Source organism: Daucus carota, chromosome 5 (genome assembly GCF_001625215.2).
Source record: "Daucus carota subsp. sativus chromosome 5, DH1 v3.0, whole genome shotgun sequence".
In the NCBI taxonomy this organism is placed as follows: Eukaryota; Viridiplantae; Streptophyta; class Magnoliopsida; order Apiales; family Apiaceae; genus Daucus; species Daucus carota.
In genome coordinates, this window is record NC_030385.2 from 34512784 (window position 1) to 34540772 (window position 27989).

Sequence of the window (27989 nt, forward strand, 5' to 3'; positions counted from 1 at the left end):
ACAAAATTCCTCTAGTTGCAAAACGAGAAGGAAATATATATGTTTTGAACTTTGAAGAACAGGAGGCAGGTGTTTGTTTAGCAGCTGTGGATAATAATCCAGAAATTTGGCATAGAAGGCTTGGACATGCTCATATGGATCATCTCAGCAAGCTGTCAGCAAAGAAGCTTGTTCGAGGACTACCAAAGCTTAAGTATGTCAAGATGGAGACATGTTCTGCTTGTCAATTGGGAAAGCAAACAAGGACTCCACATAAGGCAAAGAAAATGGTATCTACTTCTAAACCTTTAGAGCTTCTTCACTTGGATCTTTTTGGTCCTGAAGCTTATAAGAGTATTGGAGGTAAACAATATGCCTTTGTTATTGTTGATGATTATTCTAGATTCACTTGGGTATTATTCTTGCGTACTAAAGATTGTGCTTTTAGTGAATTTGAGAAACTAATCAAGTTGCTTGAGAACAAGCTAGATACAAGACTTGTAGGTATTCGAAGTGATCATGGTGGGGAATTCCAAAAAGACTTCATTACTTATTGTGAAGAAAGAGGAATCACACATGAGTTCTCAACACCTCGTACACCTCAGCAAAATGGAGTTGTAGAGCGTAAGAACAGGTCCTTACAAGAAACAGCTAGGACATTGCTGCAGGAGAGCAAGCTGCCAAGAAGCTTTTGGGCAGAAGCTGTCAACACAGCAAGCTATGTTCTTAACAGAGTGCTTATCAGGCCAATTCTCAACAAGACTCCTTATGAATTGCTAAGGAAAAAGAAGCCTAACATCAGCTATTTCAAGGTTTTTGGATCTAAGTGCTTCGTACTCAAAACCATTGATAGGGATGGTAAATTCGACTCTAAATCTTATGAAGCTATATTTTTGGGTTATTCATTAACAAGTCGTGCTTATAGAGTGTATAATCTTGCTAAACATACTGTTGAAGAGTCTATTGATGTTTCATTTCAAGAGTCTACTGATGATCTTGCAAGGGATGAGGAAGAATGTGCAGGTACAGGTACTAGCAGCAAGCTGACAGTGCAGGAAACTGGAAATCAGCAAGCTGACAAGTCAACTGCCACAACTTCAGAAGGCAATAAAGCTACTGAACCCACTCCATCTCTTGAAGAAACTTTGGATAAGATGTCTAAGCTCACATTAGATGAATCCAGAGGTCAAACTTTATCAGCAAGCCAAAATGTTGTTGATCAGACTCCTCCTAGGCAGACTACCAGGAATGAAGAGGTCATAGCTCAACATAATCTACCAAAATCAACTAGAACAGTGAAGAATCATCCTCCTCAGTTGATCATTGGAGATAAATCAGCTGGAATCAAGACAAGGAAAGCTCAAGCCAACATCTGTGCTTATGCTGCCTTTATAGCTCAAGAGGAACCAAAGAATATTCAAGAAGCTTTACAAGATGAAAATTGGATCATGGCAATGCAAGAAGAACTCAACCAATTCGAAAGATGTGATGTTTGGGAACTTGTAGATCCATCAGAGGATGCTTCAATTGTTGGAACCAAATGGGTGTTCAAGAATAAAGTTGATGAATTTGGTACTATCACTCGGAACAAAGCTAGACTTGTTGCACAAGGATACAATCAACAAGAAGGGATTGATTTTGATCAAACTTATGCTCCGGTTGCAAGATTGGAATCTATTAGGATGCTATTGTCATTTGCATGCTACAAGAAGTTCAAGCTACATCAAATGGACGTCAAAAGTGCATTCTTAAATGGATATCTAAAGGAAGAAGTCTATGTCAAGCAACCACCAGGATTCGAGGATGAAAAGTATCCCAACAGTGTCTACAAGCTCAAGAAGGCACTATATGGGTTAAGGCAAGCACCTCGATCATGGTATGAAAGGTTAAGTGAATTTTTGATCAAAAATGGTTTTATTAGAGGTAAAATTGATCCTACTTTGTTTACTATCTTCGAAGGTCAAGATATATTAGTTGTTCAAATATATGTGTTCGCAAAAATCTACACGCAAGCGCACGTGATCATAAGTAATATATTTGTTCGTTCCCACAGAGACTGGTGAATTAAGAATACGCACCTATGCAACAATGTATGATCAATTTTCACTGCCAAGACAATTAACAAGGATGGGTTCTTTTATACTAATAACTAATTTACTAATCAAAATCAGAATAGGAAAACACATGGGATTCTAACTTCATTATCGAATTCGTCTAGAATTGAAATTACTGATTAACATGCGACTGTTGATCCTAATCAGACAACACGAAAGTAATACATGCCAACTCTCGTTGCACACATATCATACCAATCAAAATCCACAATTAAGATAGAATTCTCATGGACACCAACAAAGCTCAGACCCTATATCTCTATAGCGGTAGTGTAAGCAGAGAGGTTTAATAACAAGTCGTCTATCGTGATTACACAGGGTGATAAAAATAGTTCAAGTCTACCACAAATTATGTTTCATTCACATAATCCTATGTTTACATGGCATAGTTCTAAATTCAATCATCCACTCTCGCTTCAGAAGGAATTAACAAACAACTTAGAAGTTAGCTACGTTCCTAAGAAGAATAAGCACGGCTCATGCAAAGAAATCAACGTACGTCACAAAATCAAGTGATTAATATTTTTAACTAGACTACATCGATAAGTCCATTAGAATCCCATGAAGGCGGTTAGTTCATAATCGAACTAATCGACATCATGGGTTCTAGTGAAAACATGATAAATAAACTACGAGAATTAAACGGAATAACAGTCCTTGAATTAATAATAAAGAACACAACGTTACAGATTTGATGTTCACGATCTCGCTCGAAACTGTCACTTCCTCGCTAAGAACGATCCAATACAAAACTGATAATGTGCTTGATTACAAGAGAAAATCTGAATAATCTATAATCCGATATTCTACGATACATAAAACTACTACGAGGCTAGGGTTTTACACATGAGAAAATAAAGTGCATTGACAAAGTCAACCGGGCCTCGACCGCTGCTAAAATCCATCAGAAAAGCTTCAAAATTCGGCCCGGGACACTTCTGCTGGGCGTGGCCGCGCTAAACTAGCGCAGGCGCGCTAACAACTAGCGCGGGCGCGCTACTGTCTGGGACTGGCAGCCCGTTTCTCCGTTTTTCAGCTCGTTCTCGCGTGCATGCCCTTCCTCGCTCTAGTACCACTTCCGTAGGTGATCACGGTTGCATTTAGCACATGCAACAAGCCCTTTAAACCCCTAGATAGCTCTAGTGGACGAGTGTGTTCTCGTGAGGGTTTGTAGAAGATGTACCCACAAAATCCCAAGTCGTGATGAATCCACAATTCTCTATTCTTGCAAATAATGCACCAAAAACAACCTAAGATGATAGAAAATCACTTCATCACCTCAACTCGTGACCTGCACAGAAAAACAATAAAAACACATCAAAAGACACAAAACACTTAAGTACAGCCAACCAATTTAAGTGGAAATGAAGGCCTATAAGTGTGTATAAATACCACTTATCACACCCCCAAACTTAAACTGATGCTTGTCCTCAAGCGTCAACGACACTATACAATAATACAATGCAATGCATGAATGCAACTACGTGATGAATGAGTGAACTATGAAGTAATTGCCTTGCCAATTATAATACCTCAGATTGTGCTAATGTTCTCGAATTTCATCTCTCTCGCTACCAAGTCAATTACTCTTCTATTTACAAGTGTGGAGTGCCAGTGTGTGCAAGCATGTTCTTTTATTGAGACAAGACAAAAACTACTACTCCCACAGAATCCCAATCAAGAATCGTAAAAGTTTAAAACCAACACCCCGTCACTCAAGTCCAACTAAAAGCCAAGGTCCCAAAGAATGTCCACACCCTTCTATTTTATTCACTATTTTTTTCTTTTTTTTTATTGGTGATTAATTGCTCGGTCTAAGGTCAGAGCGCTTCGCAGTGTAAATGCGTTACGAACACCACAAGACTTCACACACCAATTATTCACTCTATTCTAGTGGTTTATTTAACTGTGCAATGGTTGAGATCCCTAAAGATTTATGCACTAGTACCCATGTAGCGAGCGTTGGGTCAACAATCCCAAACCACGAAGGGCCTTAGGTTGTTAGGCACAAAGTCCCCTCAGACTTAATTACTCGAGTACTAATGAGCTCAACCTAGTTAATTCTACCACTTATTCTTTTTGTGAATTTATTTACTACTATTTCTTTTTTTTCTTTTTTTTTTCTTTTTTTTAGAAAGGTATATCTACTCCTCAGTTCCCCCAAACTTAAGATTTACAGACCTAAGCTGAAGGATGCTCAATTCAATCCTAGAATTCATGGAATTTCGTCTAAATCCTATCTCAAGAACATATGTGAATTACAATTTCCAACACAAGCAATTTCCAAGTACTAACCTAGCATTGCAATTGAAACTACTAATCAAGAACTACGCACATAACTCATCATAGGCAATTAACTTGGCTTAACTTCATAATTCATGCAAATGCTCGTGATACTAACTACGACAATTACCACTAAACATGTAAAATAAATATAGATGAGAAAAATAGAAAGAAAACGTGTGCAAAATAAAAAAAAAAAACGTGAGAAATAATCAAAGCAAAATAAAATAAACGTGAACTACATGAACTAACTAACACATGCAATAATAAACTAAACTACATGAACTAACTAACACATGCAATAATAAACTAAACTACATGAACTAACTAACACATGCAATAATAAACTACATTATAATAATATGCTCTTCCTTAGATTACCACCCCCAAACTTAAAATTTTCAATGTCCCCATTGAAAGTGATAAAAAGGCTAGAGCACCCACATACCTACTCGGAGTCCGAGTCCTCCCCCTCCTCTGCTGGAGGTGAATCAGGTGGAGGATACTGCATCCCTGCTCCGAATACTGGCCACTGAACTGTGACCCCCTGTGCCTGAAAAGTACTACCAAGAGCCTGTGTCAAGTCAAACGCAAACCTCTGGTGGATGTCATGCATAGTGTCCATCCGTCTCGCTAGGCGGCGATAATGAACATCTCCCATAGGCTCGGAGCTCCTCTCTGTCTGTGAAGTACCAGCTCCAGAAGCTCTAGGACGCTCCCTCCTAATAAATTCTGGGCGTCCCCCTGGCATCTCATCATATATGTACCCGAGGCCTCGAGGGTGGGGAACTCCTCCTTCCCACTCCGTCATCCGGCTGATCGCCGAATGATCAATAGGTGCTGCTGGCAACTGTAATTGCTCGTTGGCTGGCCAACGAACACCGCTTGATCGACAGAGCTTCGTAACAATTGTGCCATACGGAATGGCACCAGTGGTTCCTCCCTGTAAGAACCTCAGAATCCCCTGATGAATAACGTGTCCCAGATCAATATACTTGCCCGAGACAATCCCAAAGAGCAGAATAGCTCTATCCACTATCACCTCATGCCCATGTGAAGATGGCATGATGTTAGCACAGATGAAGGCGTTCCACGCCTTCGCATACCGGTTCAACGCGGCTGCTGGAAACGAAACATGTGCCGGCAAAGGAGGTGCCGTCATCTTCCAAGTCGTATCCGGCACACACATATCATACACCAACCGCTCAAGATCAACCGGATCATCATCAAACCGGCGTTTGGCACGCCCAATCCTCTCAACAACCCAATCTTCTTCATTACGGCGCTTGGCACGCCCCCCAATTACTCTACGGATCGCCTCCGCACTATAATCCACACGGATTCCTCGCACCACCGTGAAACCATCGCGATTCTCCTTGGCATTAGCATAGAACTCGCGAATAATAGCCAAGGGAACCGCTTCCGGAGCCTCGCAAAAAGACTCCCATCCCCTCTCTTGAATCATCTTCAAAAGATCACCATCTTCCGCCGTGGGTAAGAATCCCCTCTCCTTGACTATCGACTTATTCATAAGCCGTTGAAACTCGTTTCGTGCACCATCGGAGGTGAACTCAACCTCACCCATCGAGGAAGAATCGCTAGATGTAGGGGCTTGGGTGCTTGGTCCTTGTGATCTTCGGGCTCTTTTGGGTGCCATTGATAGAGATTTAGAGTTGTAAGAGATTTGTGTGTAGTGGGTTTGAGAGATTTGATGGTGGTTGTGTGTATGGGTGTGTATGTATATAAGTAGGGTTTATGGAATTAGAATATGAATTGGAGATGGGTTTTGTGTTTATATAGGATTTTGAGAGCTGAGTTAGGGTTATGGAGGATATATTTCGGGCTAGGCATGCAAAATTAGGATTGTGGGCTTTTAAAAATGAAAAGAAAATATTTTTGGTGAGAAAAATCGACTTCTTCGCAGACAGTAGCGCGGGCGCGCTAGTTGCAGCGCGGGCGCGCTGAACAACTTAGCGCGGGCGCGCTAGACACTAGCGCGGGCGCGCTAGTGACTGTCACCCAGGGCCGAAATTTCTCGTTTTTTGCGTTTTGGGGGGTTACAACGGTACAACATGGTTCCAATGCGTGGGTTGCCTGCCACGAAGCGCTTGTTTAACGTCGTTAGCTCGACGTGAAGTCCAGAATTAATCCGATTTCGATTGAAGAATCGTGGTTTGTACCTCACGATTCACATTTCCGCCAAAGTAAGGCTTCAACCGTTGACCATTAACCTTAAATGATTCATCCGGTGCTTTGGCATAGATTTCTACCGCACCGTGGGAGAATACCGTCTTGACTGTAAACGGCCCCGACCATCGAGACTTGAGTTTCCCTGGAAACAGCTTCAACCGAGAGTTATACAATAGAACCAGTTGTCCTACTACAAAAGATTTTTGTATCAACCGCTGATCATGCAATCTTTTCACCTTCTCTTTGTAGAGTTTGTTATTTTCATAAGCACGGAGGCGGAACTCTTCCAACTCATTGAGTTGCATCATGCGTTTCTCTCCGGCTAATTGTAAGTCGAAATTCAACTTCTTTAGTGCCCAATAAGCTTTATGTTCCAATTCTACTGGTAAGTGACAAGCTTTCCCAAACACTAACTGAAATGGAGAAGTACCCAATGGTGTTTTGTAAGCTGTTCGATAAGCCCAAGCAGCCTCGTCTAATCGCAAGGACCAGTCTTTCCTAGAAGGGTTAACCACCTTCTCTAATATGCGTTTGATCTCTCTGTTAGACACTTCAGCTTGACCATTCGTTTGAGGATGATAAGCAGTAGCAACCCGGTGATTGATATTATATCTCGTCATCAAGGCTGTGAATTTCCGATTGCAAAAATGAGAGCCTTCATCACTGATAATGACTCTAGGGACTCCGAAACGGGTAAAGATTTGTTTTTGAAGAAATTGCAAGACCACCTTAGCATCATTTGTAGGTAAGGCTTTCACCTCCACCCATTTAGACACATAATCAACTGCTAATAGAATATACTGGTTGTTGCAAGACGAAACGAAAGGTCCCATAAAGTCAATACCCCAAACATCAAATATTTCGACTTCCAAAAGCATTTTAAGAGGCATTTCATTCCTCCTAGAAATATTACCTGTACGTTGACATCGATCGCAACCCAACACAAACTGATGAGCATCCTTAAACAGAGTTGGCCAGTAAAAACCTGCTTGAAGTACCCTCTTTGCTGTCTTCTCTCCGCTATAATGGCCTCCATAACCAGTGGAATGGCACTCGCGCAAAACTCCCTCAACTTCATTATTAGGGATACACCGTCTGAGAATTTGATCGACTCCTTGTTTAAACAAAAAGGGTTCATCCCAAATATACCATTTCACATCGTGAAGGAATTTCTTGCGTTGAGCATAAGAGAATTCTGGAGGAATGATCTTACTCACCAGATAATTTACAATGTCAGCAAACCATGGCTCTTCGGCCTCAGCCCCAAACAACTGTTCATCTGGGAAGAATTCATTAATTAGAATACTGTCGGTAGTTTGTTTGCTATGATCTTCTAGTCGGGATAAATGATCCGCTACCTGATTTTCCGTGCCTTTCCTATCTTTAATTTCCACATCAAATTCTTGGAGTAATAGAACCCAACGAATTAGTCTTGGTTTAGAATCCTTCTTTGAGATGAGATACCGAATGGCTGCATGGTCAGTGTATACCACTACTTTTGTTCCAAGAAGATAAGACCTGAACTTCTCAAAGCTAAAGACAATAGCTAGAAGTTCTTTTTCTGTAGTGGTGTAATTCAACCGTGCATCATTTAAAGTTTTGCTGGCGTAGTAAATAACATGAAACACATTACTTGTACGCTGGCCCAGTACAGCTCCTACAGCATAATCACTGGCATCACACATCAATTCGAATGGTTTACTCCAATCAGGTGCAGTGATGATAGGTGCTGATGTCAACTTCTTTTTCAAAAATTCAAATGCTTCCAAGCACTCATCATCAAATTTGAATGGAATGTCTTTCTCTAACAGATTGCAAAGAGGTTTGGAAATTTTTGAGAAGTCTTTGATGAACCTCCGATAGAAACCTGCATGACCAAGGAAGCTTCGGATGCCTTTAACCGAGAGTGGTGGAGGAAGATTTTTAATTGTTTCCACCTTCGCTTTATCAACTTCCAGTCCCTTGGCAGATACTTTATGTCCCAATATGATTCCTTCTTGCACCATGAAATGGCATTTTTCCCAATTGAGAATTAGATTAGTTTCCACACATCGCTTAAGAACCATTCTCAGATTTGTGAGGCATTCGTCATAAGATGTTCCGAATACAGAAAAATCGTCCATGAATACCTCCACATTAATGCCAATCATCTCTGAGAATATTGCCATCATGCACCTTTGAAAAGTGGCTGGTGCCCCGCATAAGCCAAAAGGTACTCTTCGGAATGCAAATGTACCATAAGGGCATGTAAAGGTTGTCTTTTCTTGATCCTCCGGAGAAATAGCAATTTGATTATAGCCAGAATACCCATCCAACAGGCAGTAGAATTCGTGACCAGCTAACCTGTCAAGCATCTGATCAATAAAAGGCAGAGGGAAGTGATCCTTCCTTGTAGCTTTATTCAGTTTTCTGTAGTCCATGCAAATCCTCCAACCAGTGACAGTTCTAGTTGAGATGAGTTCCCCTTTTTCGTTGGCTACTACTGTCATGCCTCCTTTCTTAGGCACACATTGTACTGGACTCACCCATGAGCTATCTGAAATTGGATATACGATACCTGCATCGAGCCATTTAAGAATCTCTTTCTTTACAACTTCTTTCATGATAGGATTTAACCTTCTCTGTTGTTCCACTGAAGGTTTGCTTCCTTCTTCAATAAGAATTTTGTGTTGACAAAAGGATGGACTGATTCCCTTTATATCAGCTATAGTCCAACCAATTGCTGTTTTGAATTCCCTTAGCACCCTCAAAAGTTTTTCCTCTTCCTCACCTGACAAGTTAGCTGCAATAATAACAGGAAGAGTAGAACCTTCACCAAGAAAAGCATACCTCAAATGATCCGGTAGCGGTTTAAGTTCCAGTTTAGGTGCTTCGATCACTGATGGTTGTAGTGGTTTATGATCTTCCTTTTGTTCCTCCAGGCCAAGAGATTCGACAGGTGGTTCAAAATTCCTTCGCCAAGGTGATGAGTTAAGATGATGGAGTTCTTCCAATTCTTCTTCACTGTCCAATTCCTCATCATTTGTAAGGATTGCTTCCAATACATCATTCTGTAAAACCCGCTGGCTGTTGGCTTCTGCCGTAGTATCAAGTACATCCATACTGAAACAAGATTCCTCATCAGTTGGTAATTTCATTGCATTGAATACGTTGAACGTGACCGTCTGATCTTGTATTCTCATTGTAAGTTCCCCTTTTTGGACATCGATCAATGTTTGCCCGGTGGCTAAAAAGGGTCTACCCAAGATGATATGAATTCTTTTGTCTTCTTCAAAATCAAGAATCACGAAGTCGGCTGGAAATATTAATTTATCAACCTTGACCAGCACATCTTCAATAATACCCCTCGGATATGTGATCGAACGATCAGCCAGCTGTAAAGACATGTTTGTTGGCTTGAGCTCTGGCAGGCCAAGTTGTGTGAAGATAGATAGAGGCATCAGATTGATGCTAGCTCCCAAGTCGCACAGACATTTATCAAAAGAGAACTTCCCAATAGTGCAAGGGATAGTAAAGCTTCCCGGGTCTTTCAGCTTAGGTGGTAATTTTTGTTGAAGCACAGCACTACATTCCTCCGTTAAAGCTACTGTCTCTAACTCTTCGAGCTTTAGCTTTTTTGAAAGAATACCCTTCATGAACTTGGCATAGCTAGGCATTTGCTCGAGTGCTTCAGCAAAAGGAATGTTGATGTGAAGCTTTTTGAAAACTTCAAGGAATTTACCAAATTGCTTATCCAGCTGCTGTTTTTTTAACCTCCTAGGAAACGGAGGTGGTGGATATAATGGCTTTGACACTGGAGCAGCTGCAGGGATAGCCCTATCCAATTCAACATTAGGTCTTATGCCCATTGTATTCGAAGGGAGTTCTGCTGGAATTTCTTGCGGTTCATCATCCTGATCTTGTACCAATGTTGAGGTTGGCCCTGTTGTAGTTTTTCCAGATCTCAGCGTAATGGATTGGACTTGCTCTTTAGGTTCCCTTTTACCTGGTACCTCTGTATCACTAGGGAGATTCCCCTGTGGTCTGCTTAATAAAGCATTAGCTAACTGACCGACTTGTGTCTCCAAAGCTTTTAAAGTTACTGCCTGACTCTTGTACATGAGTCTTAGTTCTTCCATGTCAGACCTTTCGTTAGCTGATTGTCCATGATTCTGAAATCCCGGAGGGTGATATGGTTGTTTAGGTGCATACTGTTGTGAAGTTCCAGCCTGACTATATTGTTTAGGTCCCTATTGAAATCCTTGTTGAGGCTGATTATAACCCTGATTATTACTCCAGCTTAAATTCGGATGATTTCGGTTGTTAGGATGATAAGTAGCTGGAGCAGGCTGTTGACCTCTCTGAAAGTTGCTCACAAATTGTGCTGATTTACTAGAAATGGCACACTGATCAGTAGAGTGAGTACCAGCACATAACTCGCAAATTGAGATCGGTTGTTGAATTCCTTGGTGAGCCAGAGAATCGACTTTCATCGTGAGAGCCTTAAGTTGAGCAGCAATAGCTGTAGACGTGTCAAGCTCAAGAACTCCGGCTACCTTCCCTTGAGTAAGTCTTTGAGTAGGGTTTTGATATTCATTAGCAGCCATCATTTCAATAAGATCATAAGCTTCTTCATAACTTTTAGCCCATAGCGCACCTCCAGAAGCAGCATCAAGCATAGGTCTGGATTGAGGTCCAAGACCATTATAGAAACAGTTTATTTGCATCCAATCCGGCATGCCATGATGGGGACACTTCCTTAGCATCTCCTTATATCGCTCCCAGGCTTCACAGAATGTTTCTCCTGATTGTTGAGAGAATTGAGATAGAGCATTTCGTAGTGCAGCAGTCTTTGCCATGGGGAAGAATTTAGTGAGAAATTTCTGAGCTAGATCTTCCCATGTAGTAATAGAACCAGATGGTAGAGAATGCAACCATCCCTTAGCCTTATCTCTCAGTGAAAATGGGAAAAGCCTTAGCTTCACAGCATCATCAGAGACTTCATTAAATTTGAAAGTGTCACAGATCTCTATAAAATTACGTATATGCATATTAGGGTCTTCAGTAGGAGAACCCCCATACTGTACCGAGTTCTGGACCATTTGAATAGTTCCTGGTTTGATTTCAAAGGCTTTGGCTGCGATTGCAGGCCTGACAATGCTTGACTGGATATCATCGATCTTTGGCATAGAGAAATCCTTCAATGCCTTACTGTCTGGTTGTGCTTCAGGTTCCGTCATTGTTTCAGAATCAGAAGAAGAAGAAGAAGATGAATCAATTGCTTTCTTACGGGTTTGAGAACGTGTTAGCATAAACGCAACCCAAGTACCTGAAATAAAGAAAAGAAGAAAAGTGAGAAGAGAATAGAATCCTAGTCAGTGAATTTTAATGCACACTGATGACAAGTACATAAACTAATTAATTAACACCGAGTCCCCGGCAGCGGCGCCAAAAACTTGTTCGCAAAAATCTACACGCAAGCGCACGTGATCATAAGTAATATATTTGTTCGTTCCCACAGAGACTGGTGAATTAAGAATACGCACCTATGCAACAATGTATGATCAATTTTCACTGCCAAGACAATTAACAAGGATGGGTTCTTTTATACTAATAACTAATTTACTAATCAAAATCAGAATAGGAAAACTCATGGGATTCTAACTTCATTATCGAATTCGTCTAGAATTGAAATTACTGATTAACATGCGACTGTTGATCCTAATCAGACAACACGAAAGTAATACATGCCAACTCTCGTTGCACACATATCATACCAATCAAAATCCACAATTAAGATAGAATTCTCATGGACACCAACAAAGCTCAGACCCTATATCTCTATAGCGGTAGTGTAAGCAGAGAGCTTTAATAACAAGTCGTCTATCGTGATTACACAGGGTGATAAAAATAGTTCAAGTCTACCACAAATTATGTTTCATTCACATAATCCTATGTTTACATGGCATAGTTCTAAATTCAATCATCCACTCTCGCTTCAGAAGGAATTAACAAACAACTTAGAAGTTAGCTACGTTCCTAAGAAGAATAAGCACGGCTCATGCAAAGAAATCAACGTACGTCACAAAATCAAGTGATTAATATTCTTAACTAGACTACATCGATAAGTCCATTAGAATCCCATGAAGGCGGTTAGTTCATAATCGAACTAATCGACATCATGGGTTCTAGTGAAAACATGATAAATAAACTACGAGAATTAAACGGAATAAAAGTACTTGAATTAATAATAAAGAACACAACGTTACAGATTTGATGTTCACGATCTCGCTCGAAACTGTCACTTCCTCGCTAAGAACGATCCAATACAAAACTGATAATGTGCTTGATTACAAGAGAAAATCTGAATAATCTATAATCCGATATTCTACGATACATAAAACTACTACGAGGCTAGGGTTTTACACATGAGAAAATAAAGTGCATTGACAAAGTCAACCGGGCCTCGACCGCTGCTAAAATCCATCAGAAAAGCTTCAAAATTCGGCCCGGGACACTTCTGCTGGGCGTGGCCGCGCTAAACTAGCGCAGGCGCGCTAGTGGTCCCAGTGGATAGCGTGGGCGCGCTAACAACTAGCGCGGGCGCGCTACTGTCTGGGACTGGCAGCCTGTTTCTCCGTTTTTCAGCTCGTTCTCGCGTGCATGCCCTTCCTCGCTCTAGTACCACTTCCGTAGGTGATCACGGTTGCATTTAGCACATGCAACAAGCCCTTTAAACCCCTAGATAGCTCTAGTGGACGAGTGTGTTCTCGTGAGGGTTTGTAGAAGATGTACCCACAAAATCCCAAGTCGTGATGAATCCACAATTCTCTATTCTTGCAAATAATGCACCAAAAACAACCTAAGATGATAGAATATCACTTCATCACCTCAACTCGTGACCTGCACAGAAAAACAATAAAAACACATCAAAAGACACAAAACACTTAAGTACAACCAACCAATTTAAGTGGAAATGAAGGCCTATAAGTGTGTATAAATGATATTATATTTGGATCTACTAATGATTCTTTGTGTAAGTGGTTTTCAAAGTGCATGCATAGTGAGTTTGACATGAGCATGATGGGAGAGCTCAATTATTTCTTGGGACTCCAAATTAAGCAAACTCCAGAAGGAATTTATGTGCATCAATCCAAGTATATCAAGAATCTACTCAAAAGATTTGGATATGAGAATATCAAGGCGAAATCAACACCTATGAGCGTTGTCAGCAAGCTGACAGCAGATGAGCAAGGTAAAGATGTTGATGTTCGAATGTATAGAGGTATGATTGGTAGTTTACTTTATCTTACAGCCTCTAGACCTGATATTATGTACAGTGTTTGTGTTTGTGCTAGATTTCAAGCAAAACCAAAGGATTCTCACTTACAAGCTGTTAAAAGAATATTTAAATATTTAAGTGGAACCATTACTTTGGGCTTATTCTATCCTATCACAAATGCTTTTGATCTTGTTGGGTATAGTGATGCAGATTATGCAGGTAGTCAAACTGATAGAAAAAGTACAAGTGGTGTTTGTGCATTTTTGGGTCAAAGCTTAGTTTCTTGGTTAAGCAAGAAGCAAACTTCAGTTGCTCTATCTACGGCTGAGGGGGAGTATTTAGCAGCTGGTAGCTGTTGCTCTCAAATGCTATGGATGAGACAACAATTGAAGGACTTTGGAATCAAGTGCAAGCAAACTCCTATCTTTTGTGACAACACAAGTACAATCAACATTTCAGAAAATCCAGTTAATCATTCGAGGACAAAGCATATTGATGTTAGACATCATTTTCTGAGAGATAATGTTGCAAAGGGTGCTGTCAAGCTAATTTTTATGGCTACAGCAGATCAGCTAGCTGACATCTTCACAGAGCCTTTACCTGAAGAACGTTATGTCGTGCTGAGAAGGGAATTGGGTATGTGTGATGTGCAGTCAGCAGGATCTTAAACATGGTCCGGGTACTATCAGCTTACTCCTAGCATTTTATATAATTTTTATTTATTTTGCATGCCGGTCAGTTTAAGTGTTAAATTGATATATGTGTACATAAATGATATTAACGTTATGTGCTTAGACTGATGAATTTTTGTGTTGAATTTTGATACGTGACTTTGTGCTTATCTGTGTAATTTATGATAAGTTTAAAATTCAAATTAGTTACACTGAGTATATATATAGGTGTGATAAGTGATAAGTGGTTATTAGATGTTTTAAAGTGTTCGGGAGCTAAAAGATTAACATGAATTATTTTAGGAGTTTTACTTCGTTTAATTTTATTCCTAAAACTACTCCCCTGATAATTGTTAAAAGAGTTTTAAAATCTCTACTCACTCCACACCTCTTCAACTACATATACAACCCTCCTCGAGACGCTAGGGTTTTATCGCTACTTCTCCGAAAACTCTTCGTACTCACCATAGCCTCAATCGGTCTCCGTGTCGCAATGAGGAAAAAGACGAGAGCGAACGTCAAAGCCCACACCCCACAGCCCTCTTCGATTTCCCAAAAGAGAAAGCTAATTGATGAGGATGATGATGAGTTGGTCACTGTGGACAGCGGTGATGAGTTGTCTGGGGTCAATCGCGGTGATACTGGAGTTGAATCGGGTCAGAAGAAGGTCAAATCGGAAGTTCTTGCTGTTCGCGGACCCACCGGTCGGAAAGTTATCTTGGGTAAGCCTATTTCCGGCAAAACTTTCTTTACTTGTGGCATTGTCAAGTTGTTTGAGGATCTAGGGTTTCAATCTTTCTTAGTTGATCTGCCTAAAACTTGTTATCCAGCTTTAGTGCGTGAGTTTTATGCAAACCTTCAACTGGTTGGGTCAGATCAATATGTGTCGTTTGTCTCGGATGTCAAGATCTGTTTGTCGTCTATGTTTTTGGGTGCGATCTTGAAAATACCACCATCTACTGTGTCTATACACACTAAAAGAGGACCTAAGGATATTGAGGGTTTCTCTCACAAAGATCAGTTGAAATTAATCACTGGGTCTGAAAATGTTTCTGAGAATGCGTTTCCTTCGACTACTCAACTACTTCCCCTTGCACAAGCTTTGTTTAAGCTGTCTATTGAGAATGTCAGTCCTAGACTTGGTACTAGGTCTAATTTATCTTCGCAAGATATTGTGGTTGTTTCGATGATAATGGCTGGTAGGAAATTTGATCTACCTGATTTGATTCTGAAAAATATGATGGATTCTGTGGAGGGTAAGTCTTCTGGTGGCTTACCTTATGGTTTGTTGTTGACAAGAGTGTTTGAATGGTTTGGAGTGTCATTTGTTGATGAGGACACTGTAACTGCTAAGGAATTTCTTGATATGAAATTCTTAACTCAATCAAGTCTGAAGCTGGATAAGGATGGGAATCTGGTTGTGGTTGAGGTTCCTCCACCTCCACCTCCATCACAATCTGTCAATGTGGTTGATCTGGGAATCTCTGCTCAAGAGATTCATGACTATATGGAAGAGATTCGTTCTAATCACAAGCAGCTGGTAGATGGTCAAAAGCAGCTCTCTGAATAGATGGAAGAATTGTCCAACCAGTATCAATTCTGGAAGGATATTGTGTTTGGTGGAAAAACTGGGAACTCTCCGGAAAAATGCAGCTCCGGGAGTATTGCTTATGAGCTTCGCAAGCGTATGTTCAGTTCTGGGGGTTCGTCTGATGTCAAGTTCACCTTCACTTCAGAAGATGATGCCACAGATAGCCCAAGGCCAAGGACAGCTTTGGATGCATTGAAGGAAGCTGCTGGAACTGATTCCAAGTATGCTGATGCTGGGAATGCGCTGCTGGCTGAAAATCTTATTGCTGCTGAGCTTGCCAAGAAATTTGCGGCGGAGAAGGATGATCAGGACAAGGCTGGAACTTGATTTTCTCAACCTTTTTAATGATTAAGGGGGAGGAAATTAGGAAAATAAGACTTTACTTAAGTTTGTGTTTATCTTCTTAAGTACTTTATTGGCCCTAAGTTTCATTTGCTTGCTTGCTTTAAGCTCTAAGACTAAGTTTTTGTGTTGGTTTGTTTGGATTTGAATTTGGTGATCTCAGGTGGTTTATCCTGAGTTAAGTTGTTTAAGTTGTTTTGTTGGATAATATTTGTGGATACCAGGTGGTTTATCCTGGTTAGGATAAATATCTAAGCAATTTGGTTTAATTAATTGTTTCTGTGTTAGTTAAATTTTACATATCTGTGAAATAGATTCTCTGTGATAATTGTGAAAGTTTAGTGATATTAGATTGCTATATTTAAGGGGAGTTTATTACTTTTCCTAATATAGTGTAATCATCAAAAAGGGGGAGATTGATACTCTCAAGGTTTTGATGATAACACTAACAGCAAGCTAATAACATGAAACTGATATGTGTAAGCATGCTATCAAAGGTTGTTTATGCGGACTAACAGTATTTCAGGATGTTAGCATGATTATAGCTGTCAGCAAGCTTACAGGATGATTTACAAGCTATCAGCATGCTTACAGCGTGAACAGAGAAACAATCGGATAAAGATCAAAGTCTATTTTCATGGAGATTTAATAGGAAACGACTTTGTAAGGATTCTAATATTTGTATATATCTTATATAAATATTAGAGCTCGGTTTTATAAAGAGTTTTTCATTCCAAAAACGTTTTCCTAACATATAGGAGATTTTATCTCAAAAGAATCTTATCTTTAACAAACTCCTATTTTGTTTCAAACGGGTTTTATTTTAAATACTTTACTGAGATGATTTCAAACGTGATTTATCTTTTACTCAGTAAACTTATGTCATCCAAACGTTCATTATTCAAATCAAATTTAAACGTGAGGTTGTTACCAAGATCGTTGGAAATTTGTTGGATTATGACCGTTGGTATGATGTATATAAATTTGTGTGTGCTTTCATTTTTCGGTAGAGAAAAAGGAGAACACACCAAGCTTTCTGAAATACAACTCTTTACATTGCTAAATCTTTTATTGAGCTCTAGTGCTTATATTCGTATATATATCTATACTGAGAGTTCATAGTTTCGGTTGTATTACACTTATTCATTGTATTGTTCAAGGTGTAATGTTTTGTTGCTGTGTATCCAGCTTGTGAAACAAGGGAACAAGGGAACTAGTTAGCTAGAAGAGTATACTTGGGAAGTATAGGTCTTGGTAGGCTTTTGGTTCGTGGTTCAGGGGTTTCAGCAGGCTGATAACAGGAACAAGGGAGAAAGGGAGTTATATTATTGAATCTTGTAATCGTTGATATTTCTTGATTAATAATATAATCTCTTACCAGTTGGTAGGGGACCAGGACGTAGACCATTAGGGTTAGGGGTCGAACCTGGCTAAAATTCTTGGTGTTGCTAGCATACTGCTTTACATTATCTGCATTGCATTTATCTTATTAGCAGGCTAACTGTTTACTCTGAAAATTAACAGCAGGCTGTCATTGACAGATTAATTATTCGATAACTTATAAAAATCGGGTATATTAGCCATAACACCTATTCACCCCCCCTCTAGGTGTGAAATTTCATCCATAATCTGTAATCATCACGGGCTCGGACCGTTCCACCACACCCCTACACGGGAAAACCAAGCTCTTAGAATGGACAACTTATAATCTGCTTCCTTGTCTGGGCTGGCGGAATTGGTGGCTCAAATCTCAGCATCTTTATGGTCATCCATGTTTGAGGGGAAGTACAGCATCCCTGATCCCTTCTTGCATAGCCCAATAGGCGGCATGATACTTTCGATCATAAGGTACAGGCCGCCTATCAATAAATGGTTCCCCTGCCACAGGAAAATAAAATAAAGCAGATCAGGATAAATTTATTAACTTTTATTAAGGCTAACCAAATATCTGATTTGTTTTAACTCCCATGAATCATGATATAGGAATGTACCACATAAGAAACTTGTACAAACATTGGACACTGATCTATATGTTATGGCAAAATGTTAGTTGTTTTTCTTATTTGCTTCATTTACTACTAGAAATAAGGGCAAATTATGATAAGCTCGTCAGAGGTGAGCCCTCTTAGACTCTAGATAGTAGACACTTACTCGATACTCATTGCACTGAACTTTATTGTCTTGGTCGTAGTCGTAGATATTCTTTATTGCAATTTGTCTCACATTCAAAGAGTAGGTAGCAAAACTATTCCCAGTGACCATAGTTATGGAGTTATTTTTGGAGGAAGGATTCCAAATTGCCAAGGAGGTACAGGTAGAACGCTATAGCACAGAATTATCTTTAGTTATGACGGTCTCTGACCTGGGATTTGAAGTAGTCTGCTCCTTACATTTAAAAAAATTGATCTAATTGAAGGCATGGAGGCTCTTTCGGAAGCAAGGAATTTATGTGGCGGAAGATAAGTAGCAGCAGGTTTTTGTGCACACATGAGAACTTGTATTCGTCATCTGATAATTAATATCCGGAATGAAGCATACATTTTAAAACTTTGCTTGAACAATGTGCTATTTATCTTCGCTGCTTATTTATTGTTTATTAAACATATTTGTTAAGAAGCGCGAAGCGAGGTCAGAGCGCATCGCACAGTTGTAGCTTCGTAGCTGTGCCATCTTCATTTCTCATCAACTCCAGTATATTTAACAACCAATTTCTCTTTTGTGCTTTTAATTTTTGATCGAAACTCACTAGTTTCTTTATACCTCTACAGTTTGTCTATTACTTTGTTTTATAAGAATCATCCTCTGTGATTTGAGGAGGTATCATTGGGACCAGAAAGCTAAAGCCTGAAGAAGCTCTGCAAGCTACGGTGTCTTCACTTCCTTATGAATTGATTTATATAGTTGGTGTGGCAATTGGCATCCTCACCATGCAGTGATTCTAGATTAGACAAGTGTAGAAAAATCGACCAGCTTTATCCCTGAATACACTAACGGAGCTACACTGATTTGACGGAAAAGGGCATTTTACAAGTATTTCTGGATTACAGTAGTTCAAGTAGTCGTTTTTGAAAGTGAGTATAGCGCAAGTGGCCTGCACAAACTTCACCTTACTCTATAATAAGATCATATCATCAACATCATGCTATAATAGTATAAATCCAAGACACAATACACATTACAGTTAAATCACAAGGATGTCCAACAATCCACCGAAACTAAAACTCTAAATCTTATTACACAAGTGAAATCTTAGTGCCATCATGCTAATCATTTCACAAGCAGAATGCTGTGATATAGAACAAAAGGATACTACTTTGTTACTGAACTCTGGGGACCGCCATTGCATCTGGCTCCTAGATCTTGTCAAGTTTTTCTCTCTTGACCACCGGGTTGGCTTTCCTGATAGCATCTTTTCCAGCAGCCCGATAATCAAATGAGCACTCATGCTTTTCAGGGTAGCGATGATCTGCACAGTACAAGTTTCCACACCTGCAACTGAAACCTGTTAAACCAACACGTTTCCCACAACTGCAGCACCTATTTGGTCCCACGTTAACTTTCACCTCTGAATCCTGGTTTGAGGATGATGAGTCACCGGGTGCAAAAGTGGTGGAAATTTTTGACTCCACATCTCCCGCTTGCAAATTAATGGTGTCACCAATTGCAGCTTCCCTGTGGGTACTGCCAGATCCACCGTGCACAATATTTCCAATAGATGTTTCTGCGAGTTTTTCAAGCCCGTGTTTTATTAAAGACAAGATTACATAATATTCTCCCGTCATTATGTGATTTATTTTGTAACAGTCTGTAATGATTCTCATGCTTAGACTTAGCCTTATTCTTTGCCTTTGTATTCTCCTTTCCATTCATTGATGATTGTAAAGCTTAGTACAGGCTATTTAAAGCCATTGTAATTATGTATTGTATAATTCTGCTTCTTCAATATAAACCAACCTTTATATGGTATCAGAGCTTCTCAACTCAAACGAGTCTGATCCTTTTCTTTCTGGTCACTACTTCCGAAATCACCATGGCACCCCAATCCATTGTCCAAATCAATGCAGTCAACCACTTCAACACCATCCTAACACCCGAAAACTTCTCAGTTTGGCGCAAACAAGTTCAATCTACGTTAATAGGATTTGACTTGGCCCATTTTGTCACCGGCTCAACACCAGTACCGGCGGAATTCTTAGACGCCGAGAAAACCAAACGAAACCCAAATTTTTCTGCTTGGTATCGACAAGATCAAATCATCCTTGCTGCTCTCATTGGCAGCTGCTCACCAACCATTCAATCACTAATCGCATCAGCCGAAACCTCACAACAGGCTTGGGAACGCCTCGTTATGAGCTATGCGAACTCATCCCGATCCAGAATCATATCCTTAAAATCAAAACTTGCTTCTAACCCAAAAGGAAATCGCCCTGTTGCGGAGTACCTCCGAGATATGAAGAGTATTGCTGACGAGCTAGCTTTAGTTCAAAGTCCTGTCACAGATGAGGATCTTATGGTCCACATTTTACGTCTTGTTTACAAACCCATTGCAATTTCCCTAAGCCTACTTGACACCAAAATCACATTTCCTGTCTTGTTTGAAAAGCTGATTGATTTTGAACGTGAACTTAACCTCACATCGGTCTCCTCACTACCAATTGTGGCCACAGCTAATTACACGCAAAGACAACCACGATCTGGACGGCGCGACAATTATGGAAACTCCAACTTCAAATCTGCCCGCAATCAGTGGTCCACCAGATCTCCTGGTTCAAATTCTAATGGTGGTAATCGTGACAATCGTGACAATCGTAACAAGCTTTATTGTCAATATTGTCATTTTGCAGGTCATGAAGCGAAAGAATGTAGAAAACTTGCGCGGTTCCTTAAAGAAAATCAAGTTACTACAGAAAGTTCAATGACCCAAAACAAATTCTCTCCCACTGCTAATGTCACTACTTCACCTTACATGTTTGATTCTGGTGCTTCTCATCATGTTGATCCCAATCGTGCGTCCTTCCACTCCATATCTGAATACGGAGGTCCAGATGAAATTGTCCTTGGAAATGGTAACACTCTTTCCATCACTCATATTGGTCAAACATATCTGCAAACACCAAATGGTTCACTTTCTTTAAAAGATGTCTTATGTGTTCCTCATTTCAAAAACAAGTTAATTTCAGTTGCAAAACTATGCAAAACTAATCAAGTTTCTGTGGAATTTTTTCCAACTCATTTCTTTGTCAAGGATCTTCGCACGGGGGCACGTCTAATGCGGGGGGAGAACTACCTTGATGTTTATTATGCAAATCTGCCTTCTTCACCTCAAATAAATGCGGTCTCAACCACATCACCTCTCGATTGGCATCATAAACTTGGGCACCCTTCAGTTCGAATCCTCAAAAAGATAGCCAAATGTTTAGGTCTGCAATTTAATCTTTCAAACTTCCATTGTAATTCGTGTTCCATCAATAAATGTCACAAAGATCCTTTTGGTGTGAATTCTTTTACCACCACAAAACCATTACAACTAATCTATTCGGATGTTTGGGGACCTGTAGAAAAATCAATTGATGGTTTCACATATTATGTAATTTTTGTAGACTATCACACCAAATACATTTGGTTTTATCCAATGAAATACAAATCCGATGTTTCCGTCTTATTTCCTAAATTCAAGTTGTTAGTAGAAAAATTCTTTCAAACACCTGTAATCTCTCTTTTCACCGACAATGGTGGAGAATATGTCGGTCTCACTCCTTTTCTACAATCTCAAGGCATCTCTCATTTCACTACTCCCCCGCATACTCCAGAACAGAATGGCGTAGCCGAACGTCGTCACCGTCACATTGTGGAGACTGGTCTAGCACTTCTTCATTTTGCCCATTTGCCTCTCTCCTTTTGGACACACGCTTTCCAAACCGCGGTGTATCTCATAAATCGTCTCCCTACTCCAATCCTAAATTTTCAATGCCCATATTCCTTACTTTACAAAACAGACCCAACTTACAGTAAATTTAAACCTTTCGGATGCTTATGCTACCCGTGGCTTCGTCCATATGCAAAATCTAAACTTCACCCTCGTTCCGAACCATGTCTGTTCCTAGGATACTCGCCATCCAAGTCGGCTTATAAATGTTATGATTACAAAAGTCGACGCTTGTATCACTCCCGTCACGTGGAATTCATTGAGTCTGCCTTTCCACTAAAACCTTCCATCAACTCTCCAACAAAACCTCTCGTCCATACCACTGTTGATGATTTTCTCGGTTTGACAAAAACCTACTCATCCACTACTGTCTCAAACACCCCTGTCACATCGCTGGTACCCTGTACACCACCAGTTTTATCCCCGCATTACACACATATTCCTACTGTCCCACCTATATATCACCAGCCACCTCACACTCCTACTGGCCACAAAACAGCCCACTCAGACAATACAGCCACACCAACCCCCTCACATACCTCTACCTCTCCCGACGACGTCCAAACTAACATACCATCTTCTACACCCGACTTTACTCCTATTTCTCCTTCGACATCCACAACCTCTACTAATGAACCCATCATCCACAACACCACTCCCACACCCTCCTCTCTACCTCCTCGCACTCGCATAACAAACCCGAAGTACTACAACTCAGCCTTTGTCAACCACACCACTACCCATTCCATTCCTTCCACAATTGAACCATCCACCCATCACCAAGCCCTGAAAGACCCAGACTGGCGGAAAGCTATGGATAATGAGTTCAATGCTTTACTAGCTAATGGAACTTGGGAACTTGTTCCGCCCTCTCAACACAAAGCCATCGGTTGCAAATGGGTGTTCCGTGTGAAACGACGTCCTGATGGGTCCATTGACAAATATAAAGCCCGCCTCGTTGCGAAAGGTTTTCTTCAAGAATATGGTAAGGACTATTTTGAAACATTTAGTCCCGTTGCTAAACCTGTTACAATACGTACTGTTCTTACCATTGCATTGTCTCAAAATTGGCCTATTCGGCAAATTGATGTTAACAATGCTTTCTTGCATGGCACCTTACATGAGAATGTTTACATGACTCAACCTCCGGGTTATGTCAATACGGACTTTCCCGATCATCTTTATCGCTTAAAAAAATCCATCTATGGACTCAGGCAAGCTTCACGTGATTGGTACCTGGAGCTCACTTCCTTTCTTATTGAACTTGGCTTCCACAAGTCCTTAGCCGATCCATCTATGTTCTACTATAAAAGGGATGGTATTATCTCATATATTTTGGTTTATGTTGATGACATTGTCTTAACAGGTAGCGATGATGTTTTTGTTCAACATATCATTAGTGCTCTATCTAAAAAGTTCTCCATCAAAGATCTGGGTATGTTGCACCATTTTCTTGGCATTGAGGTTATCTCTACCACCAAAGGTTTATTTTTATCTCAGCATGCTCATATTCAAAATATCCTCACCAAGTTTAAAATGGATGGTGCTAAACCAGTTGCCACACCCCTCAACTCTTCTGAACCGCTGTCCCCAGTTGATGGTTCACCTTGTGTCGATCCAACCCCATACCGCCAATTGGTGGGTTCTTTACAATATCTTGCCTTCACTCGCCCGGATGTATCTTTTGCCGTCAACAAACTGTCCCAATACATGCATGCTCCCACTCAACTACATTGGCAAGCCTTAAAACGAGTTCTTCGATATCTCAAAGGCACCATTCATCATGGTTTATTCCTGAACCGTGCCTCGCCAATCACTCTCACAGCATTCACAGATTCTGACTGGGGTGGAATTACTGATGGGGGTCGTTCCACAACTGCCTACATCATCTATCTTGGGTCCAACATCATCTCATGGCGCTCGTCGCGTCAAAAATCTGTTTCTAGATCTTCCACAGAGGCGGAATATAAACCATTAGCCAACGGTGCAGCTGAACTATCTTGGGTCCAGAATCTCTTATTGGAACTTGGTTTACATATACCAAAACCCCCTACATTACTGTGTGACAATGCCGGTGCTACTTATCTATGTGCCAACCCAGTTTACCACTCACGCATGAAACATGTGGCACTTGACTACCATTTTGTTCGAGAAAAAATCGCCAATGGTTCGTTAAAGGTCCTTCACATACACTCGGCAGATCAACTTGCCGACATGCTCACCAAACCATTGGGACGGGGTCCTTTTCAGAACTTACGGTCCAAGATTGGAGTCTCCGATGGATCCTCCATCTTGCGGGGGCATATTAAAGACAAGATTACATAATATTCTCCCGTCATTATGTGATTTATTTTGTAACAGTCTGTAATGATTCTCATGCTTAGACTTAGCCTTATTCTTTGCCTTTGTATTCTCCTTTCCATTCATTGATGATTGTAAAGCTTAGTACAGGCTATTTAAAGCCATTGTAATTATGTATTGTATAATTCTGCTTCTTCAATATAAACCAACCTTTATATGTTTGAGTATCATGTCTTTGTAGCACTTGGAGCACATGTTCATAGTCTCTGCAGTGCCAAAAAAGCCACAGTTGTTGACACAGAGAATGGGTTTTTCTGGAGATTGGGAGCCTTTCTCCTTTGACGCCTCCATCTATTCAACTACCCTGCAATATGGGATCATCTCATAATCTATCCTGAAAACTATAAAAACAAGACTTGGAATACAAATCTCACAAATCACAGCCTCAAAATCAAAGGGGATACAAATGATTCCTATGTTTGCACAAACTATAAATAAAGAATAACACAAAAATCATAAACATATGAGATGGAATCCGAGTACCTCAAGTAAAAGGTTGAGATAACCGGAGAAGATCTAGAAGCAATGTTGGTATTCAGTGGCCAGGTTGAAGTTGAAGTTGGAGTAATAGGTGTCCAACATGACTATGAACATACTAATTAACTTGATGAAAATATATATGAAAATGATTATTTGAAGTCGGTTTGATTGATGGTGTTTTGGTTTTTTCCACCGACAGGAGTAACTGATGTCTTTTAAAGTGACATTTTTAAAGTGACATAAAAATGCATGGCGTTTTGTTTTATCTGAGTGACATAAAAATGCATGGCGTTTTGTTTTATCTGACAGCTTCAGTAACAGTCGTCAGCCGTAATCGAGTAACTGATGTCTTTTAAAGATCATCACATATTCTATGCACAATACTACTCCCTCCATTCCAAATACCCTTTCCATTCCAAAATAATAGTGGCTCATTATTTTTCAAATTTTCTTTTTTTTTGAATATAATATGGATGTTAAACTTTTATTGGGAAAAAAAATTTGAAATAAAAGTATATTTGCACAAAGTGGAAGCTATATTATTTTGTAACAGAGGGAGTATAAAAATAATTGTCGGAATACAAATTTCACAACCTCAAAATCAAGAATGGCACAAATGATTCCTTGCACAAAATATAAGTGAAACAAATATAAATAAATATAAATTAAAAATAACATAAATATGAGATGGGATCAAATTACTAGAGTGTATCCTATATTGAGTTCATTTGAAAATATTATTGAAAAATAAGTTTAAAGTAAAACTCATGTTTTCCAACACAAAACCAAACATTAATGAAAGATCTATCAAATTAAAAGAGTATTTATGAAATAGTGATACAATTGGAGTAATATATGAAATTATAATTAATTTCAATTAGCAAAATAAATGTTTTATGAAATACTATTTTCAATTTAATAACTAAAATATATTTATTTTATATTTTTTTCAAAGTTATTAATTAACGATGAAAAATATTAATATAATTAATAAGGTCTATATCTTAACATTTTTTTAATATTACAAGTAAATTTTCATAAACTAATCTTAATATAATTAATAAACAAGTGATTATAAATTTAATCTCATATAATGTACTATATTCTCTATCGTTAGTCTCTTTATTTTTTTCACGTATATTTAAGAGTTTTGACTACACACTTATAAATATTTTTTTAAATTTTTTCTTTTTATGAATAAAAATATGACATAATATTTTTATTCAGAAAAAATAATTTAAAAATTAATAAATTTAATCCTGCGGACAAAACTCTTAAAATACTTGGAAAAAAGTCAACAGATTAACATATTCTAACATACTCCCTCTCTTATGATATATTAGCCTCTTGACTTTTTTTCACGTGTTTTTAAGAGTTTTGAGCGCATATTTGTAAATATTATTTTTAAAAATTTATTTTTGTGAATAAAAATATGATACTAATATTTTTATTCTAAAAAAAAGTTTCAAAAATAATATTTATACTTGTAAGATCAAATCTCTTAAAAATATATGAGAAAAAAGTCAAGCAACTATTATATAGGGGACGAGGAGTACTTCATTCCTAAAATAAATTATTACAATATAATTATAAATCTTAATCTATTAAGATAGGGTCATGTTTAAGAAGGAAAGAGAGCCCTTATCTTATTAGGTTGCAGCAGTGAGTATTAGCTAGCAGCACAACTTCACATGCAAAAAAATGTATTTTAAAATTATTTTTGAACATGAAAAAAACACACTGTATTTAGATTTTTATCTTAAAAATCTATTTAAAATGCTTCTATTTTGATAATACACCAACATCATGCTCAAATAGTATAAACCAAAGACAAAATAAACATTAAGGTAAAATCATAAGAATGTCCAATAATCCACCTGAACAAAAACACTAAATCCTATTACAGAGAAATCTTAGTGCCATTATTGATCATACTTATCATTTCACAAGGAGAATGCTGTGACATAGAACAAAAGAATCCTTCTTTGTTACTGAACTCTGGGGACGGCCATTGCATCTGGCTCCTAGATCTTGTCAAGCTTTTCTTCTTGACCACCGGGTTGCCTTTCCTGATAGCATCCTTTCCCACTGCAGCCTTATAATCAAATGAGCACTCATGCTTGTCAGGGTAGCGATGATCTGCACAGTACAAGTTTCCACACCTGCAACTGAAACCTGTTAAACCAACACGTTTCCCACAACTGCAGCACCTATTTGGTCCCACTTTAACTTTCACCTCTGAATCCTGGTTTGAGCATGATGAGTCACCCGGTGCTAAAGTGGTGGAAAATTTTGACTGCACATCTCCGGCTTGCAAATTAATGGCGTCACCAACTGCTGGTTCCTTGTGGGTACTGCCAGAGCCACCGTGCACAATATTTTCAGTAGATGTTGCTGCGAGTATTTCAAGCTCGTGTTTGAGTATCATGTCTTTGTAGCACTTGGAGCACATGTTCATAGTCTCTGCTGTGCCAAAAAAGCCACAGTTGTTGACACAAAGAATGGGTTCTTCTGGAGATTGGGAGCCCGTCTCTTTTGAAGCCTCCATCCATTCAACTACCCTGCAATATGGGATCATCTCATAATCTATCCTGAATACTACAAAATCAAGACTTTGAATACAAATCTCACAAATCACAGCCTCAAAATCAAAAGGGATACAAATGATTCCTATGTTTGCACAAACTATAAATGAAAAGTACAAATATAAAAAAAAAATATTGATTAAACAAAATGAAAAATAACACAAAAATCATAAACATATGATATGGAATCCGAGTACCTCGAGTAA

The 27989-nt window shown here is 39.3% G+C and overlaps 1 protein-coding gene and 1 non-coding gene across 2 annotated transcripts; one reads left to right on the forward strand and one right to left on the reverse strand.

Annotated features, from left to right (window-relative positions):
- The first annotated feature begins 11282 nt into the window (after window positions 1–11282).
- Window positions 11283–11389, forward strand: LOC135146844 (small nucleolar RNA R71). Its single transcript, XR_010283941.1, has one exon. It is a non-coding gene; the product is annotated as a small nucleolar RNA R71 (small nucleolar RNA).
- Window positions 11390–19784: 8395 nt separating this feature from the next.
- On the reverse strand, window positions 19785–27746 carry LOC108222539 (uncharacterized). The gene is made up of 4 exons (XM_017396454.2): window positions 27134–27746; window positions 25100–25146; window positions 24877–25009; window positions 19785–20173 (listed from the first exon to the last, which is right to left on the reverse strand). The coding sequence occupies exons 1-4, from the start codon at window positions 27744–27746 to the stop codon at window positions 19785–19787; spliced, it is 1182 nt and encodes a 393-aa protein (XP_017251943.2).
- Between the last annotated feature and the right edge of the window lie 243 nt (window positions 27747–27989).